The 19,564-nt window shown below is 43.4% G+C and overlaps 1 protein-coding gene across 9 annotated transcripts in view; it reads right to left on the minus strand.

Moving 5' to 3' along the window:
• The window catches only part of ptprz1a (protein tyrosine phosphatase receptor type Z1a), a 191,532-nt gene that overhangs the window by 12,930 nt on the left and 159,038 nt on the right, over positions 1-19,564 (minus strand). For all 9 annotated transcript variants that reach the window (XM_047388581.1, XM_047388629.1, XM_047388611.1 and 6 more), the window contains 2 exons: positions 16,048-16,144; positions 636-718 (listed from right to left, as the gene is read on the minus strand). In XM_047388581.1, coding sequence (XP_047244537.1) covers positions 636-718; positions 16,048-16,144 — 180 coding nt within the window. The remainder of the gene's footprint in view (positions 1-635; positions 719-16,047; positions 16,145-19,564) is intronic.

Raw genomic sequence — 19,564 nt, forward strand, 5'->3', positions numbered from 1 at the left:
TTGGAAGCTTGTACCACTTTATGATTCCTTTTCACAATGTGGTGGATTGAGGAGATCAAGCCACAAAGTGCTTCATGTTTTATACAAAGGCCTGGTGGATTTCTTTTGTCTTCTTTTGATTTATTTTCTTTTGTCTTCTTTTGTCTTTATTGCCACCGATTTTTTTTGTTTTGTTTTGGTCTATATTGGTTCCTGGGAGAGCATGTTTTTTAGCAATGTAAGAAACAGTTGTTACCCTGGTTTGTTTATTTTTGAAGAACTTTTGTGGTACAAGTTTCCTTTATTCTGAGTAATCAGACAGGAAATAGGTACAAGAGAAGGGGAGGAAAAAATGCAGTGAAGGTCACAAGGTTAGGAGCTTACTCTCCATGATGGAACATGATAATTGCTAAACTTACTGGTAAAATGCAGTTTCTGTTCTTGTTCATGTGAGTAGAACAGATAACCAGATCAAAATGTATAAATAACTACATTACAGAACAGAAGAATTTTACATCAATTTAAATATTATGAATTTGACTCACAAAAATTAAAAAGGTTTTCTCTATAATACACTGACCAAAATAAACAGAATAAGTGAAGATGCATTTTTCAGCTTGAGTGTGTGTTAAGACATGAAACCAACAGCCTCTTACATCCACATAGTTAGCATTGATATAATCTGTTGTTTTTCCATCTGCGTTGGCTTGTGGAGAAAGTTGGACCCGGCTGTGGTCATCTGAGGATTAAAGAAGGAAAAACAGGATCAGATAAATATGAAAAGAAGCCATTTAAAACTGTATGTTTTTTAACATGCTTCTGCAGACTTAGAATGAGGATACGTTTAGTGCTGAGTGAAGAAGCACTTTCAGGATCAGCACTTTCAAGATCACCTTCACACACTCACAATTACAAAGGAGAGTCTGAGGGCTTGGAGAAGGGGAGTTCATTATCATGGCAGAGGTAGCTAAGTTAGTTAAAAAGCTCCCCAGCTGCAGGGTCCCAGGGATGGACAACATTTTCCCCAAGAAAATGAAGACTATGGGCATTGTGGGACTACTGTGGGTGATATGCCTTTCTAATGTCATATGGAGGACTGGGTCTCACCTACAAAGAGGCAAATGGGGCGGAAGAAAGTGGCCTGGAAAGTGCTGAACAACTATTAAGGGATCATAATTCTCATTGTTAAAGCTTACTCTAAGGTTTTAAAAGGGAGTTTGCAACCAATTGTTGAACCATTTAGATTCATGAGAGCTATTTGGGTTTTGTTCTAGCCATGGAACAGTAGACCACACTAGGTGATGGGGTCATGGGAATTTGGTTGTCCAGTCCACATGTGCTTTGTGGATGATAAAAGGCTAACAACCGTGCCAAGCACAGCATCTTGTAGAGGTGTCTCAGAAACATAGGATACTGCGGTTGCTTTTAAGTGCTATTGATCTTTGTATGCCCAAAGCGACAGCTGTGTTTGCAATCGCCCCTCAAAGTCAAGCTTGCCCCCGAGGTGGGTTAAACTCCATCAGGAATACTCCTAGTCTCTGATCCTGCTGAGGTGTTCATGGACAGGATCTCCAGGTGTAGATGTGGGTTGCATTAGGGTGTCTGGTTTGGAAACCTCAGGGTCTCATCTTTGCATTTTTGAAGATTATGCACTTTTGTTGGCATGATTAGGTCATAACTTTCTGTGTGCTTTGGAGAAGTTAGCTCCTGGGTGCGAAATTTCTGGAAACCAACAGCAATGGTTCTCCTCCCATGTCCTGTCTTAGTATTTCAGGCATACGAGAACCTGGAGCAGCGGTCCATGGAGAGAACCTGGTTGCTTACATGTCCCAGAGCAGTTTTGGTCTATTATAATGACATCTCAAGATGGTATTCCTATTGCTCGATATACTTTCATAGATCAAGACTGGATCTGGCATCAAAATAGACAGGGCTGGAATAGGAACCTGTATTTGTATGACTTTTAACCATTTCAATTATACGTGTATCTGTAAGTAGGTGGTTGTGTGTGTGCATGTGTGTGTGTGGATGAAGGCGTAGACGTAAACATCAAATTCCAGCAGACTGTGAAGAGATTCTGAGGCAGAGGTGGCAAAAGAAAATCTCAGGAATTAAAACAAAAAGGAAGAGAGGGTCGCGAGGAGTACATGAAAGATTGAGAAGACGCTGCTCTAGGTTTCCTCTGCCTATAATTACTCTGTCAAATGGCCTATCTCTTAATAATAAAATCGAAGAATTGACAGCAAGAGTAAGTTATAAAAAATAATTCAAACTGTGTAACCTCATCTGCTTGACGGTGACATGGGTAAAGCCGGGGACATCGGTGTCTGTGAAAGGATACTCAACAGTCAGAGAAGACAGAAAACAGCACCTGTCAAAGAAATCCACTGGAGGAGGACTATGTATCTTTGTGAACAATAAGTGGTGCACGCAGATGAAAATTCACCAGAATTTCTTTTTTTTTGCGGCACTAGAGAGGCCTTTAATTTTTCATTTTTCCAACAGTAGCTAGATAGGAAAGAGGGCAAAGAGAGGGGGAGACATTTGGCAAAGGTCACCGGGTCCAGGACTCAAACCCAGGACAGCTGCATCAAGGACTATGGCCTCTGCGCATGGTCGCGTGCTTAAACCTTACACCACTGGCGCCGCGCCCCAGAAAATCACCAGAATTTAATAATTTTATAATCCTCGGATTATGAAATTCTGGTGGTGTCATTCAGACCATTCTATCTGCCATGGGAATGCCATGAGAATGCCATGAACGTCATCTTGACATATGTACCAGGCCTAAAACACACAGAGGCAGCAGAGAGGATCTCAGAATCTACAGCATGGCTGTGTCACGGTCACTGGACCGGCCAGTGTTTATTCTCTGCAATTTTAATAACTGTGATCTTGGACCCCTCCTTCCCACACTCCACTAGTATATAGACTGTCCTACAAGACACAGTACAACGCTTGATCATTGCTATGGTAACATACCAGAAGTGTATAGAGCACTGTGCCGTGCACTCTTGGGGAAATCCGATCATAATATTATTTATCTTTTACCCAAATATCGAGCTAAAGTAAAAAGAGAGAAGCCTATTCTTAAAAACATTCAGCTGTGGGATATGGGAAGTGAGGAGATGTTGCAGAACCGCTTTGTCAAAATAATCAGAATCAGAATCAGAATCAGAAAAGCTTTATTGCCAAGTACGTTTTTGGACATACAAGGAATTTGTTTTGGCGTAGTCGGTGCAATACAGTACAAATTAAACAGTATAAACATATCTACAATATAATATAAATATATGTGCACAGTTTTAAGTGAGTGAGAGTAAATATAGAGCAGTATTGGGTGCGAGAGCAGTACAACAGTGCAGGTGATCATTGTGCAATTATGGCAGTGCAAGTAAAGCAGGAGTCCAAGCTGAGCGTTAATGTAACGCATAGAGTTACAAGTTACAAGTGTCCTGTCAGCAAAAAAGGGGGTGTGTGGGGGAAAGGGAGAATGTCAAGGTGGTTTCCGGGCTTTGTTAACCAGGCTGGTGGCAGATGGGAAAAAACTGTTCTTGTGGCGTGAGGTTTTGGTCCGGATGGACCGCAGCCTCCTGCCAGAGGGGAGAGTCTCAAAGAGTCTGTGACCGGGGTGGGAGGGATCAGCCAGAATCTTCCCTGCCCGCTTCAGGGTCCTGGAGGTGTACAGTTCCTGGAGCAACAGTAGACTGCAGCCAATCACCTTCTCAGCAGACCGAATGACACGCTGCAGCCTGCCCTTATCCTTGGCTGTAGCAGCTGCGTACCAGATGGTGATGGAGGAGGTGAGGATGGACTAAATGATGGCTGTGTAGAAGTGCACCATCATAGTCTTTGGCAGGTTGAATTTCTTCAGCTGCCGCAGGAAGAACATCCTCTGCTTGGCTTTCTTGATGAGGGAGCTGATGTTTGGCTCCCACTTGAGATCCTGGGAGATGATGGTTCCCAGGAAGCGGAAAGATTCCACAGTGTCAATTGTGGAGTCACAGAGGGTGATGGGGGCAGGTGGGTCTGGGTTCTGCCTGAAGTCCACAACCATCTCCACTGTCTTTAGAGCGTTGAGCTCAAGGTTGTTCTGGCTGCACCAGTCCAACAGATGGTCCACCTCCCATCTGTACGCAGACTCGTCACCATCAGAGATGAGTCCGATCAGGGTGGTGTCGTCCGCAAACTTCAGAAGCTTGAAAGACTGGTGACTGGAGGTGCAGCTGTTGGTGTACAGGGAGAAGAGCAGAGGAGAGAGAACACAGCCTTGGGGGGAACCGAAGCTGATGGTCAGGGAGTCAGAGACGTGCTTCCCCAGCCTCACGCGCTGCTTCCTGTCAGACAGGAAGTCAGTGATCCACCTACAGGTGGAGTCGGGCACACTCAGTTGGGAGAGCTTCTCCTGGAGCAGAGCTGGGACGATGGTGTTGAAGGCAGAGCTGAAATCCACAAACAGGATCCTGGCGTAGGTTCCTGTGGAGTCCAGGTGCCGGAGGATGAAGTGAAGGGCTAAGTTGACTGCATCATCTACAGACCTGTTGGCTCTGTAGGCAAATTGCAGGGGGTCCAGGAGGGGGTCGGTGATGTCTTTTAGGTGTGAGAGCACAAGGCGCTCAAAGGACTTCATCACCACAGAGGTCAGGGCGACGGGTCTGAAGTCATTAAGCCCTGTGGTCCTTGGCTTCTTGGGAACAGGGACGATGGTGGAGGACTTGAAGCAGGCTGGCACATGACATGTCTCTAGTGAGGTGTTAAAAATGTCTGTGAAGACTGGAGACAGCTGATCAGCGCAGTGCTTCAGGCTGGCTGGTGAGACAGAATCCGGTCCAGCAGCTTTCCGGGGGTCCTGTCTCCTGGAGAGTTTGTTGACGTCCCTCTCCTGGATGGAAAGAGCCGTCCCCGGCGTGGGTAGGGGGCTGGTGGGGGGGAACTTCAGGGTGGGGGTTGGAGGTGCCCAGGCCCCTCTTGAGGTTGGGGAGGTGGGGGTGGTGAGTTGTGGCTGCAGCTGTTGGGGGGTGTCGTGGGGGATGGTTGCAGGACTGTCCCTTTGTCTTTTAAAGCAGCAGTAGAACTCATTCAGGTCGTTGGCGAGGCGTCAGTCGTTGATGGAGTGGGTGGCTTTCGGCTTGTCGTTGGTAATCTGCCTGAGCCCTTTCCAGACAGACGCAGAGTTGTTGGCTGAGAACTGGTTTTGGAGCTTCTCAGAGTACAGTCGTTTGGCCTCTTTCACTGCCTTGCCAAACTTGTACTTCGCCTCTCTGTATATGTCTTTGTCCCCACTCCTGAAGGCCTCTTCCTTATCCAGTCTTAACCTTCTGAGTTTGGCTGTGAACCAGGGTTTGTCATTGTTGTAACTCACCCTGGTGCATGATGGTACACAGCTGTCCTCACAGAAGCTGATGTAGGAAGTCACAGCCTCTGTGTACTCGTCCAGACTGTTGGTAGTAGTCCTGAACACATCCCAGTCTGTACAGCCTAAACACGCCTGGAGATTCTCCACAGCCTCACTGCTCCACTTCCTTGACGTCCTCACAACAGGTTTGCAGAGCTTTAGTTTCTGCCTGTATGCAGGAATGAGGTGGACCATGATGTGGTCGGATTGGCCCAGTGCAGCACGTGGGACGGCGTGATAAGCATCTGTGATGGTGGTGTAACAGTGATCCAGAATGTTGTCCTCTCTGGTCGGACATTTAATAAACTGTCTATAATTGGGGAGTTCGTGGGTGAGATTACCTTTGTTAAAGTCGCCAACGACGATAACTAAGGAGATCGGGTTGGTCCGCTCCACACTCAGTATCTGGTCGGCGAGCATGCGCTGTGCGACCTGCACGTTAGCTTGCGTCGGGATGTAAACACCGACCACGATGAACGAAGCGAACTCACGGGGGGAATAGAAAGGCTTACAGTTTATGATGAAGGCTTCCAGGTCTGGAGAACAGTGCTGCTGAATCACTGTCACGTCGTTGCACCAACCACTGTTGAGGTAGAAACAGATTCCTCCACCTTTCGCTTTGCCGGAGAGTTCCGTGTCTCTGTCCGCTCTGTAGAGCTGGAATCCTGCCAGCTGCAGCGCAGAGTCCGGTATTAATCCACACAGCCACGTCTCTGTGAAGCACAAAACTGCAGATGAATAAAAGTCCCTGTTTTTCCCCAACAGCAGTTGTAGTTCCTCAATTTTGTTGGGAAGTGAGCGCACGTTAGAGAGAAATATTCCAGGTAACGGTGTTAGTAGTCCACGCTGGCGAAGACGTACCAGCACCCCAGCCCGTTTCCCTCTCTTCCGGCGTTTCACCGCGTGAGCAAAGGTGAGTGCACCTTTGACCAGAATGTCCAAAAATTCCAGAGCAGTAGGCAGAAAAGTGGGAAATAACTCCTCTTGTGTAGTAGCCCTGATGTTCATGAGTTCTTCTCTGGTGAGAAAGCTCCGGGTACCATCACAGAAGACCGTTTAAAGCAAAAAACAAAACAAAACAATGCGCACCAACACGCCGAGGCGGCCATCTTCGGCACCATCTTAGATTGGTGAGATCGTTCCATGTAATCCATGCAACATTTAGTAACTGCTCACAGTTAACTCCATAAAAGTTACAATAAATATCCTTATGTGTAATCCACGCAATAATTATTAAAAGACACAGTTGAAGCAGCAGGGAGTGAAACAAGCATGTTCTCAAATTTTGGAGCTGAGAGACTGGAGAAGCCTGTGTGGAGCCACATATTATCTGCCACATATTATCTGTCTTATCTTTTGCAGAAGCATAAACAACAAGTATCCAATGATGTATGATGATTTTACATTCTTTCACATGTATTAAATGAAATTAGTAACCTTTGATTAACAGGTTAAAAGATGTATGATTGAAATGTGGGTAAGAACTGAGAATTAGAGTAAAAACATTAAGGTTTGGCATTCTCAATCAGCTATATATGAAAGAGATATAACGTTAATCATTTGTGAAGCATGAATAAAAAGAATGAAGTGATGGTTTTGTAATTGTGTTTTAAAGTAAATTTAAAGTAAACGTTTAAAACTGAGCAGATCAGGGAAAGAACTGTAGGATGACTAGGAGTGACGAGAGCCAGCTGCATGCTGACAGCGAACCTTTTCAAGGCTAACGGGAGGAAGCGAGGATGCGACTACAGCAAGCTGCGTGGCTATTACCGGCATCTCCAAGGCCGGAAAACAGCATCAGTAGGTCACAATGACCATGACTAAAGTATTGAGCAATAATCAAGAAGCTGACCTGAATAGGTTGCGCAATAACTGAGAAGCCTAACAAGGGGCTGACTGGTGAAAGCATCAAGCACCATAAAAGCAATGCTGAAGGAGGGAACGGGGTTGTTTTCCTCGCAGGAGACCAGCGAACAAGATCGGATGGACAAAAGAAGCTTAGATGGAAAAGGAACAGAGACACCGCCCAACTGATCGACTGCATTAAAAAAAGGATAAATCCTTGGGCCCAGAAAGGACTGTGCCTCAAGAATAAAAATCTGATTTCGTCTAAAGCCTTTTTATCCAGACAACAGAAGTGAACTTGATTGGTGAACAGCTGATTGCTCTAAGTTTCAGGCTTCTGGAAGCCCTGAATCTACCTCATTTATGTCTCCGGGTTTCCTTCAACTCTTCAGCCTCTGGAAACTACTGTCTTCGGAGACATATAACAACAAATATCCTGTTTAACCATCAAAGCCTGGAGCATCAGTGCCTGCCACTTAAAGGAAGAAAACTGAAGATAAAGTCTTATTCCTTTCAAGAAACCACTCGTTGTTACCAGAATAATCTCCTCCATCAGGTGCATGGATGAGCCTCCGTCTTCAAAGCCTCTCCAAATTCACTAGTTTCAGCATCAGGGAAAGACAGGTTGAGTTGATCGATTCATTTCTATTATTGAAATTATTTTGTGTTGCCGAATTTAAGCTGTTACTGACCCCTGCAAAAGCGATACTAATTAAAGAAAGCATATAAAATTCTAGTTAAATCGTGGACATTCAATTATTTGAGTCACCGTATTTTTTGGTTTTTCATTGGTGGTAAAAAGTCTTGTTGCCTGGTTCCAAGATATTTTAGGAGGTCTTTATAGGTTGCTTTAGCCAAGTTTGTGAAACTTGGGGCTTGTGCCGAGCCACAAAAATTTACCTAGCCCACATACCAAAAGCCAGTTGTAAAATTAGGGAATGAGCAGCCGTGAACAAAAGTGACTGTTGAAAGTGTGGATGACTGCGATAGGCTACTCAGTCGTCCAGACCACTAGTTGAAGAAGGGCGAGACTTTGTATTAAGGCTGTCAGAGGCTAGGCGAGTCATTTCCCGACACCAGCTTAAACAGAACTTTCAGTAAACCTGCTTAGTTAGACCTTTCAGGTTTGGGGAAGTCTGGACCTGTTGGATGGAGAGCTGGTTTGAGCAATCCCTTTAGACATAGGGAAATAGGAGGGAGGGGTTAGGTCATCAGACAACGAAAGCTTTGATGACAGACCGGCAGGTGTTCTTTGACAGGTGTGGTGATTTTGATTAACTGATAGAGACAATAGCCAAGTACATAAAATTCTGTAAGGCTAACGCACCCTGTCAATAAGAAAACCAGAGTTAACTGTAATAACAAATGTTTGATCTCTGTTGAGGTACGTCGTGCTTCATGGAAAGGTGAGCTGCCTTTATAGATGGTAATCTTGAAGTAGTTATACAAAAAAGGAATGAGCTGAGGACAATTTCGAAGAGGACTAAAATGAAGTACAAATAAAAGGTGGATAGGCAGTTCTTTATTGGAAATACTAAGGAGGCTTGGAAAGAGTTAAATGTCATGATGGGCAGAGTGGGATGAAAGAACAGCAGCCCCAACAAAAAGATTTTTGTCTTTTGAAAATGACCTGAATACTTTCTATTTAAGGTTTGATAAGCCACCAAATCCTACATGTCAGGGGAATTATAATTGCGACATTGTGAGTAACACCAAAGATCATTCCTTAATCGTAATTTCTGAGGCAGAGGTTGCAGCTACTCTTGCAAAAATTAAACCCAATAAAGCACCTGGACAGGATGGTTTGTAAGGCAGGGTGATTAAATCATGTAGTTTTCAATTAACAGCAGTCATTTTCAGTCATTTCATTTTTCATTTTCTACCGCTTATTCCATGGTGGGTCGCGGGGGAGCTGGTGCCTATCTCCAGCAGTCTATGGGTGAGAGGCAGGGTACACCCTGGACAGGTCGCCAGTCCATCGCAGGGCAACACACAAACAACCAAGCACACACTCATTAACACACCTAAGGGCAATTTAGAGAGACCAATTAACCTAATAGGCATGTCTTTGGACTGTGGGAGGAAGCCGGAGTACCCGCTGAGAACCCACACATGCATGGGGAGAACATGCAAACTCCATGCAGAAAGACCCCCGGCTGGGAATTGAATCCAGACCAGAATTAACAGCAGTTTTTACAAAATTATTTCAGTGTTTTTTTTAAATAAACATTTTGTTCCAGAAATTTGGAAAATTACGAATATAACTCCTGTCCCAAAGCAGCTGGGTTGGACAACTTTTGACCTATATCACTGACTAGTATTCTTTGCGACTGCATGGAGAGGGTCATTGTTAATTATTTGTCAGTCAGTGGATGTTTGGACCCAAATCAGTTTGCATACAAAAGGTGTAGAGGTACTGCAGATGCTACATGGACTTTGGTAAATACAGTCAGTAAACATCTGCAGCAGCCTAGGAGTTATGCCAGGTTATTATTTTGATGATTTTAGTTCAGCTTTGAACTGTATGCAAATGCATACAATGGTTAAAAGGCTCTGTCATATTAATATTAACAGCAACATCATTGATCCTAAATTACGGTGAAACTGGGCAATCAGCTCCCATTTTTTCTTCAGCGTCAGCAAGAGCACTGATCTTTAGAAAATGAAAAGCAATAAGAATGGCGGGCTACATCATGGGCTATGACTTTGCATGCCATCTGTGAGGGCTACCTCGGACCTGACCTTTGGTCTGACCCTATCCCCGCACCCCACACTTCCTGCAATGGGCATGTATGTTAGCGCGCTCATCACTCTCATAGCAAAGTAGCTAGCGCTAAAGACGTCCTAATGGCTGGGCCGCTAGGACCGCCTTCCACAGATGAGATGGCGGGAAAATTGCCTCGACACATCTCAGTCGACAAGACCCGGTATGGCCCCGCTTCCTGTCGGTAACAGCGTACCTGTCGGGAGTGGTGGCCGGACCGAAGCAGCTGAAGGCACCAGTCTTCGCCATCTCACCCATCACGAGGGCGGGGTCCGTCATGGGTCAGGGCTTCCTCTGGTTAACGCACTGGAGCCCAACCTGACCGCGCTGCTCAGGGACAGGCTGGCCCGGCACGTTGGACGTTGGCGGGTACCCCTCTTCCCCACCGATCAGATCACAACCAGGCTCACTGATCGCTTCCATCAGTGTGCCAGTCAGGCTGCAGCAGCGACCAACAGCATCTTGTTCCTCACCTACGCCATCTTAAGAAGGCTCGAGAATTTGAATGTTCCACCAGAAGACGCAGAGGATCTGGGACTGGATTCTCAGTTTTTGCAGGAGCAGCTGCAGACATTTCATGAAGGCATGGGGCTGCACTCCGGGCTAAAGCCTGCTCCTCCGACACCACCGGCCGCTGGCCGGAGCGTTGGGTTCGGCAGCACCAGCGGAGGCGATCCACTGCGGCATAGCTCCCCGAACCACTCTGCCCATCTGGGGAAGATGTGTGTAAATGTGAACACAGAGGACGTGTGGTGGGAGACCATTCTGAAATGGTGCCTCACTGATGCGCCCGCTCAGTACGCACAGTTTCTCTGGTGGAGTCCAGGTGCCTGGTGCCTATGAGAACGGGAGGAACGGGACCCATTCTCGAGCTGTCCCTGTTCAACAAATCGATCATGGAAAGATACTTCCACATGCTGGCAATACATAAAATGTGGAAAACGTTCACCAGAGCGACTGGTTCACCTCCATAGATCTGAAAGACGTATATTTTCAATACAACCGCTTGCCGTTCGGTTACTCTCTCGCCCCGCGCATGTTCTCCACATGCATGGAGATGGCGCTCCAACCGTTGCACACAGCAGGGATGAAACTCCTCTTTAATCTGGATGACCTGTTTTGCTGGCCTAGTCCAGAGAGGAAGCAGCGGTGCAGACGAGGGCGCTGGCCGCACGTCTGACAGTCCTGGGGTTTTTCCATAAACTGGCAAAAAAATTCTGTTTCACCATCCCAATGATCGTTTATCTGGGGGTGGAGTTAAACTCAGCCACAATGAGAGCCTGACACAGCCGAGAGCAGAGGCGCAGTCAGCGCTTCTCATCTGTGTCAAACCTCACAGCGTAGTGACAGCTCTGTCACTTATGTGATTACTGGGAATGATGTCAGCGGCTCACATGGTTGTTCCACTGGTTCTGCTTCATATGAGACGCCCTCAGAGATGGTAATCTGCCTGCACATAGAACCAGTGTGCCAGAAAAGGCGGATGATCTGAGACTCCTTCAGTAGGGTCTGACCTCGCCCAATGGGGAAATCCCCGCATCCTGTCAGAGGGAGTTCCCCTCAGCAGAACCTGCTTCACATGTCTCAGTGTTCACAGACGCATCCATGTCAGGGTGATGAAGAACATGTCAGTCTCAAGCGGTGGGTGTTCAGTGGCCAGGCCACGTCTCTCCACATAAGTAAGCTGGAGTCCAGAGTCCAAAACATACTTTTTCAGTGATTTTAATGAGCTTTTATCTGTGATATGTGTTGATTATGACTGTTTAATTATTGTGGGAGACTTCAACATTCCTATTGACAATTTTGAAGACAGAAGTGCTATAAAACTATGTGACACTCTTAGAAATGTTGGTTTGACTCAACAAACACACAAACAGGGACATATTTTGGACTTGATCATCACTAAGGGTCTAAACATTTCCAAGGTGTCTGTAACTGATGTTGCCCTATCTGACCATTTTTCTGTTATTTTTGAAAGCATCATCTCCAATGGCTCAGTTTGCTGGTAGATAACTTTCATTCTAAAATCTCGGGCATCATTGATTCAATTGGTCCAATTAAAGTGAAAGTGATTTCTGGGAAGAAAATGTCTCCGTGGAGAAGAGCTCCACCAGTCAGAAGAGAAATGCTGAACACAGGTGGAAAAAGACTGGACTCCAGGTTCACTATAAAGAGAGACTATACAGTTATAAACTACAACTGAAAAACGCAAGGGAATCTTTCTTTTCTGAGATCATCAGCAAAAACATTAATAATACTTGTGCCCTATTTGCCACGGTCGACAGGTTAACAAACCCTTCTGTAACTGTAGCATCTGAACTCCACTCTAACAGGGACTGCAATTCATTTGCTAACTTCTTCACTGAAAAAACCCAAAAGATCAGAGGGGCATTCAGCACATCCACATCAACTGCAGTACCAAAGTTGTTTTCAACTAGAACTGATTTTGACAAAATTTCCCAATTTCATCGAATAAACTACAAAAAGAAATCGTACGCCAACTAAGCTCTTCTTCCTGTTGTCTCGATCTTTTACCCACAGCTTTCCTTAAGAAAGCTTTGCCTGTAATAACATCTGATTTAACACAAATAATAAACATGTCCCTTTGGTCAGGTGTTTTCCCCCAGGCCCTAAAAACAGCAATTATCAAACCTCTATTGAAAAAGAGCAACTTGGACAAGCTGCTACTACAGAACTACAGGCCTATATCAAACCTCCCCTTCATCAGCAAGATTATTAAAAAAGCTATGTTTCAACAGTTAAACAACTTCCTAACAATGACCAACCGCTTTGATGTCTTCCAGTCAGGCTTCCATACTCACCACAGTACAGAGACTGCTCTTGTCAAGGTGTTCAATGACATCCGTATAAATGCAGACTGTGGAAGAACCACAGTGATGGTATTATTGGACCTTAGTGCAGCATTCAACACTGTTGATCACTCCATTTTATTAGAGCGCCTGGAAAACTGGGTCGGCCTTTCTTGTACAGCACTCGATTGGTTTAAATCCTAATTGAAGGACAGGGACTTTTTTGTGTCAGTAGGTAACTTTACATCAGAGAGCACAAAAATCACATGTGGGGTTCCTCAAGGGTCTATTTTAGGGCCCCTCCTATTCAATATCTACATGCTTCCCCTAACTCAGATTTTAATAAACAACGCAAGTTATCATATCTATGCAGACGACACACAGCTACAGGTCCTTCTCAAAATATTAGCATATTGTGATAAAGTTCATTATTTTCCATAATGTCATGATGAAAATTTAACATTCATATATTTTAGATTCATTGCACACTAACTGAAATATTTCAGGTCTTTTATTGTCTTAATACGGATGATTTTGGCATACAGCTCATGAAAACCCAAAATTCCTATCTCACAAAATTAACATATCATTAAAAGGGTCTCTAAACGAGCTATGAACCTAATCATCTGAATCAACGAGTTAACTCTAAACACCTGCAAAAGATTCCTGAGGCCTTTAAAACTCCCAGCCTGGTTCATCACTCAAAACCCCAATCATGGGTAAGACTGCCGACCTGACTGCTGTCCAGAAGGCCACTATTGACACCCTCAAGCAAGAGGGTAAGACACAGAAAGAAATTTCTGAACGAATAGGCTGTTCCCAGAGTGCTGTATCAAGGCGCCTCAGTGGGAAGTCTGTGGGAAGGAAAAAGTGTGGCAGAAAACGCTGCACAACGAGAAGAGGTGACCGGACCCTGAGGAAGATTGTGGAGAAGGTCCGATTCCAGACCTTGGGGGACCTGCGGAAGCAGTGGACTGAGTCTGGAGTAGAAACATCCAGAGCCACCGTGCACAGGCGTGTGCAGGAAATGGGCTACAGGTGCCGCATTCCCCAGACCTGGGCTACAGAGAAGCAGCACTGGACTGTTGTGGTCCAAAGTACTTTTTTCGGATGAAAGGAAATTCTGCATGTCATTCGGAAATCAAGGTGCCAGAGTCTGGAGGAAGACTGGGGAGAAGGAAATGCCAAAATGCCAGAAGTCCAGTGTCAAGTACCCACAGTCAGTGATGGTCTGGGGTGCTGTGTCAGCTGCTGGTGTTGGTCCACTGTGTTTTATCAAGGGCAGGGTCAATGCAGCTAGCTATCAGGAGATTTTGGAGCACTTCATGCTTCCATCTGCTGAAAAGCTTTATGGAGATGAAGATTTCATTTTTCAGCACGACCTGGCACCTGCACACAGTGCCAAAACCACTGGTAAATGGTTTACTGACCATGGTATCACTGTGCTCAATTGGCCTGCCAACTCTCCTGACCTGAACCCCATAGAGAATCTGTGGGATATTGTGAAGAGAACGTTGAGAGACTCAAGACCCAACACTCTGGATGAGCTAAAGGCCGCTATCGAAGCATCCTGGGCCTCCATAAGACCTCAGCAGTGCCACAGGCTGATTGCCTCCATGCCACGCCTTCATTGCCACTTTATTAATCCCAAAGGGAAAATTAAATATTGTTGTAGCTCATTATGTAGGTTTCTTCAAAGAGCCGTTGTAGATGCTGATGGCAGGAAGGATCTCTTGTAGCAGTCTGTCTTACAGAAGATCTGAAGAAATCTCTGACTGAAGACACTCTGTTGTTGTAGGACAGTCTCATGAAGAGGATGCTCAGGGTTCTCCATAATGTTCTTCATTTTATGAAGGATCCTTCTTTGTACAACGATCTCCAGAGGTTTCAGAGGAGTCCCCAGAACAGAACAGCCTTCTTTATCAGCTTGTTGAGCTTTATTAAATCCCTGGCTCTGATGCAGCTACCCCAGCAGATGATGGAGAAGAGATCACACTCTCCACAACAGACTTATAGAAGATTTGCAGCATCTTGTTGCAAACACCAAAGGACCTAACTTCCTCAATAAGTACAGTCTGCTCTGTCCCTTCTTGTATATGGCTTCACAGTTGCATCTCCACTCCAGTCTGTTGTCCAGGTGAACACCGAGGTATTTATACTCCTCCACCATCTCCACTTCTTCTCCCATGATGGAAATAGTTTTTGACTTATTCCCGTTTCTCTTAAAATCTACAATAATCTCCTTTGTTTTAGTCATGTTCAAGATGAGATGATTGTTTTCACACCATGCCACAAAGCGGTCCACCACCTTCCTGTACTCAGCTTCTTGTCCATCTCTGATCCACCCCACAACTGCAGAATCATCCCAGTATTTCTGCAGGTGACAGGAGTCTGTCTTGTACTGGAAGTCTGAGGTTTACATCGAGAAACCTTGTTCTTAAACTGTTACACATCTGCTCACGCAGTTGTTCATAAAGAGGTAAACCTCTCCCTATCCTTGCTTATGAATGACTGAGCCATTCAGGGATGCTCTATTTATACCCAATTATGACACTCACCTGTTTCCAATTAACCTGTTCACCTATGGAATGATCCAAATAGGAGTGTTTTGAGCATTCCTCAACTTTCCCAGTCTTTTGTTGACCCTGTTGCAGTTTTTTTAGAATGTGTTACAAGCATCAATTTCAAAACACAAACACATTAGTCTTGAACATAACCCCTAACCCAAAGACAGCACTGCCTCAGTAGGTCCTTGCAATGTAGTATGTGTTAGAAAAATCGACCTTACAATGTAACAAATGCTAGGACACACACACACGCCTACCATAACTTCCTTTCCATGGTTTTTGAAAAGCCCTGGGCTTTTGAAAGCCAGGGCATTCGGTGGAAAAGGTATTTCTATATTTACAATGACTTTGCATTAACTTACATTCACTTTCCATTTATTTCTATGGCCCAACCATGACCCTTACTGTAAATTTAACTCAACCCACACCTTAGTCCTAATACCTAACTGCCCTAACCCAAAAACAACAATTCTCCTTATGAGGCCCAGGCTTTGGGCCCCATATGGAGAAGTGGGTCTTTACAACGTAGTATGTGTTTTAAAAGTAGGCTGTACAATGTAGCAAATGCAAGAACACACGCACACACACCCCTCCAAATTCCACGTTTTTCCTGCATAATCATTTGTTCCACATTTGATCTGTATTTGGTCGGTAGAACCAGTTACCACTAAAATGATATGTACTCACAGGCCAAGATGCTTTTGTATCTGTTCTTAGTCTTGTTATCAGGATGGTTGGAGCTGTCTGTGGTCATCCACATGTCGACTGTGCATGCCTGCACCTCCTACAAAAGTACACAGGTACAAACAAATTAAAAACAAATTAGAGGTATTTTGCTGTCACATTTTGGTCAGGCATACGTCTTTACTTGTACTATTCCATTTCTTTACTTTTACTATTCCTTGCATTAAATGCAAAATACCATTAACATGTTGTGTCTCTATAACATGTTGTAGGATGGTAAATTATTCAGATCATGCCAGTTTTTCAGACAACACTGTCTCCATGGAGCCGTGTTGTTTTCTTAACTGTTAGATAGGAAAATAAGGCTTTTTAAAGGCTTTTGCTCTAATTTAATCTGGAACATATTCTCTTTTCAAGGCATTTGGCAGTAAGATCACAATTTAACTTCACTAAGTTTTCTGCTACATAGTAAAATTGAAAATCAACCAAGATGGCCACATAATCAGAAATATTTTTCAACCTGATCTCTTGTGATGTCTGCTTGATTACAAACATATTATAATACATCTTACCACTTTGTTTTAAGACAAACTATCCTAATTTTTTTAAGTTTCCACCAAAATTATATTGTTTGGCATGAGTGAAAGCTATCCATTTAATGTTTTCTTATAAAAAAAAAAATCTTGCCTCTTTAAAACCTAACCAGTAAATTATAGTTACCGGTTATACTGCCCTGCGATGGATAGGCGACCTGTCCAGGGTGTACCCTGCCTCTCACCCATAGACTGCTGGAGATAGGCTCCAGCTCCCCTGTGACCCACTAAGGAATAAGCTGTATAGAAGATGAATGAATGAATGCATAAATTATACTTGCTTTAGCTGATCTCTGCAGCTTTAGCTTTTTTCTGGAGTGGTCAGCTTTGAGTACATGTTTATGTTAAGCTGAAATCGGTTTTTCACATATACTGTCTAAAAAGACACCTAATCTTCCCTCCCACCTCACTGTTTACATTAAATCCAACTAAACATTTTCTGTTGTATGTCAGTTAGGGTTCCGAAAATTATTTCTATTTCTATGCTAAATGACTGAATAATGAGAGAAAAACATTTAGAGATTTTTTAAAATAACTTTCCTTGAAGTCAGTGGTTTACATACACTAAGAATACTACGCCTTTAAACAGTTTTGAAAAGCCTAGAAAATTATTTCATGACTTGCAAGTTACTGATTCACCACATTTTAGTTAATTACAGACAGGTTCATCTAATCAAATAGTTATATGCAAGTATAAACAGCATGGGAATGTCTAGCCATCATACTGCTCAGGAAGGAGATGGGTTCTAAGTCCCAGAGATGAATTCATTTTGATGCATCATGTGAACCAACCCCAGAACAAAAGCTAAAGATTGTTTAGCTGAAGCTCATAAGAGAGTGTAATTATCCACAGTGAAATTAGTCCTGTATTAACATGGGCTGAAAGCACACTGAGAGAGGAAGAAGACGTCACTCCTATAACAAAATAGAAAGCCAAATCACAGCACTCAGGAAGTTAAGGCGTGGGCACAAATGGGTCTTAGCAAATGAACAATGGCCCTAAGCATACTGCTAAATTGAGTAAAACGTGGTTTAAGGACCACAAAGTCAATATTTCTCCATTCCAAATAACTCATTTCAGTCCCATAGGAAATTTGTGGACCGAGCTGAAAAGGTGTCTGTTGGGAAAGGAGGCCTAAAAACCTGACCCAAGTAAACCAGTTCTGTCAGAAGGAATGGGCCAAAATTCAGCTAAATATTGTGAGAAGCAAGTGGAGGGATGCTCAAAATGTTTGACCCATGTCATACAGTTTAAAAGGCAATTCTCCCAAATACTGACGAAATGGATGTAAACTTTGGAATTTAAGGAACGTTTATAACATTCTTCACGAAGTTCTTTCTTAATGTTCTGGCATTTGAAAAAAAAAAAAATCAATTTCGCCAATCTTAACTGACCAGGCTCCTATGCTGGAGTGTTAGTTACTTAAAGTCCCATTTCTTCATATGGAATCATGAGACAGATACGGAAATTTAAACAAAGTTGGACAAGAGGCAGGTCCCAGTGTTTTTGAGTAGCAGAAACCTCTTTCTACAAAAATACATGTTAAAAAGGGATAATGTTTCTACAAATATGCAGAATTTACATAGAGCTGCTAATATTATATTACATCAAAATTGTATTGAACACATCACACTTTGAACTTTTAAAGGGGCTATTGACACACAGTTCACACCAGATGTTTACCATAGCCAAAGTAACCTACAAAGAATTCAAAGCAAATTATTACATAAATGAAGTTATAACTAAAAAATGGAATGTCATGAGAATAATATTGAATGAATAAAGAGAATGTCTGCTAACAGGCAAAGAAAGCCAACACCACAGGTAAAATCTCTCAGTATTTGGAAAGAATTCCAGCTGCTATGTGCAAATTAATACCAGTTGGCGGTCTTTCTCTATCCGCACCACTCTTCTAGAGATGCAGACGGGGGACAAAATGAGCTTGAATGTTTGACTTGCTAACAAACTGGACTAAAATTTGGATTCAGGGTTGACTACGATCTGGTGTTCATGTATCTGCCGATTGATGACAAAATTAAAGTAATGTTCTGCTTGTTGAGTACCCAGCGTTCATGGTAAAAAAGGTAATTAAAACAAGCTTGTCTTGAAACCTTTTTTTCTAAGCTTCTGCAGAAAAGGAATCTAACCCAGGAATTTTACCAGATGAGACGGTGTTGCTTATCAGGTAAAGTGAAGCAGTTTTCCGCCAGATGGAAAGAGGACCGTGTGTTTTGTTTTAAAATTACAACAGACTTTATTTTAATGAGTGGTTTAAACAGATCGACCATAACGTGTCACTGGTCCTCATATAGATCTTAATCTTTGCATTAATGGTATTTCAAGTAAATGTGCAACTAATTGAGTTTTGAAATAAGCTACTTTCTGTTGTTAACCCAAACTGCTAATACTAGCGTCAGCAAAGTTAAATATATACATACAACTGGTCACCATCTTGTGAGGAGATAAACATTCTCTTCTGCAATTTTCGTAGTCCATTACTATTTTACAAAGTGTGTGTATGTGGTTTTTTGGTTTTTTTTTTATGTGTCCTGAGTGCAAAGAAGATTAACTTTCAAAAGGGGAGCATTACTGCTCTGCTTGATAGAAAGATTATATATATATATATATATATATATATATATATATATATATATATATATATATATATATATATATATATATATATATATATATATATATATATATATACACTGCTCAAACAAATAAAGGGAACACTCAAATAACACATCCTAGATCTGAATAATGCGGCCCTCCAAAGAAATGCCAGCCCACACCATTACTGACCCACTGCCAAACTGGCAGGCAGCAGATTGCTCCCCACGGTGTCTCCAGACTCTGTCACGTCTATCACATGTGCTCAGTGTGAACCTGCTTTCATCTGTAAAGAGCACAGGGCGCCAGTGGC

The sequence above is a fragment of the Girardinichthys multiradiatus genome, chromosome 2 (assembly GCF_021462225.1).
Source record: "Girardinichthys multiradiatus isolate DD_20200921_A chromosome 2, DD_fGirMul_XY1, whole genome shotgun sequence".
In the NCBI taxonomy this organism is placed as follows: domain Eukaryota; kingdom Metazoa; phylum Chordata; class Actinopteri; order Cyprinodontiformes; family Goodeidae; genus Girardinichthys; species Girardinichthys multiradiatus.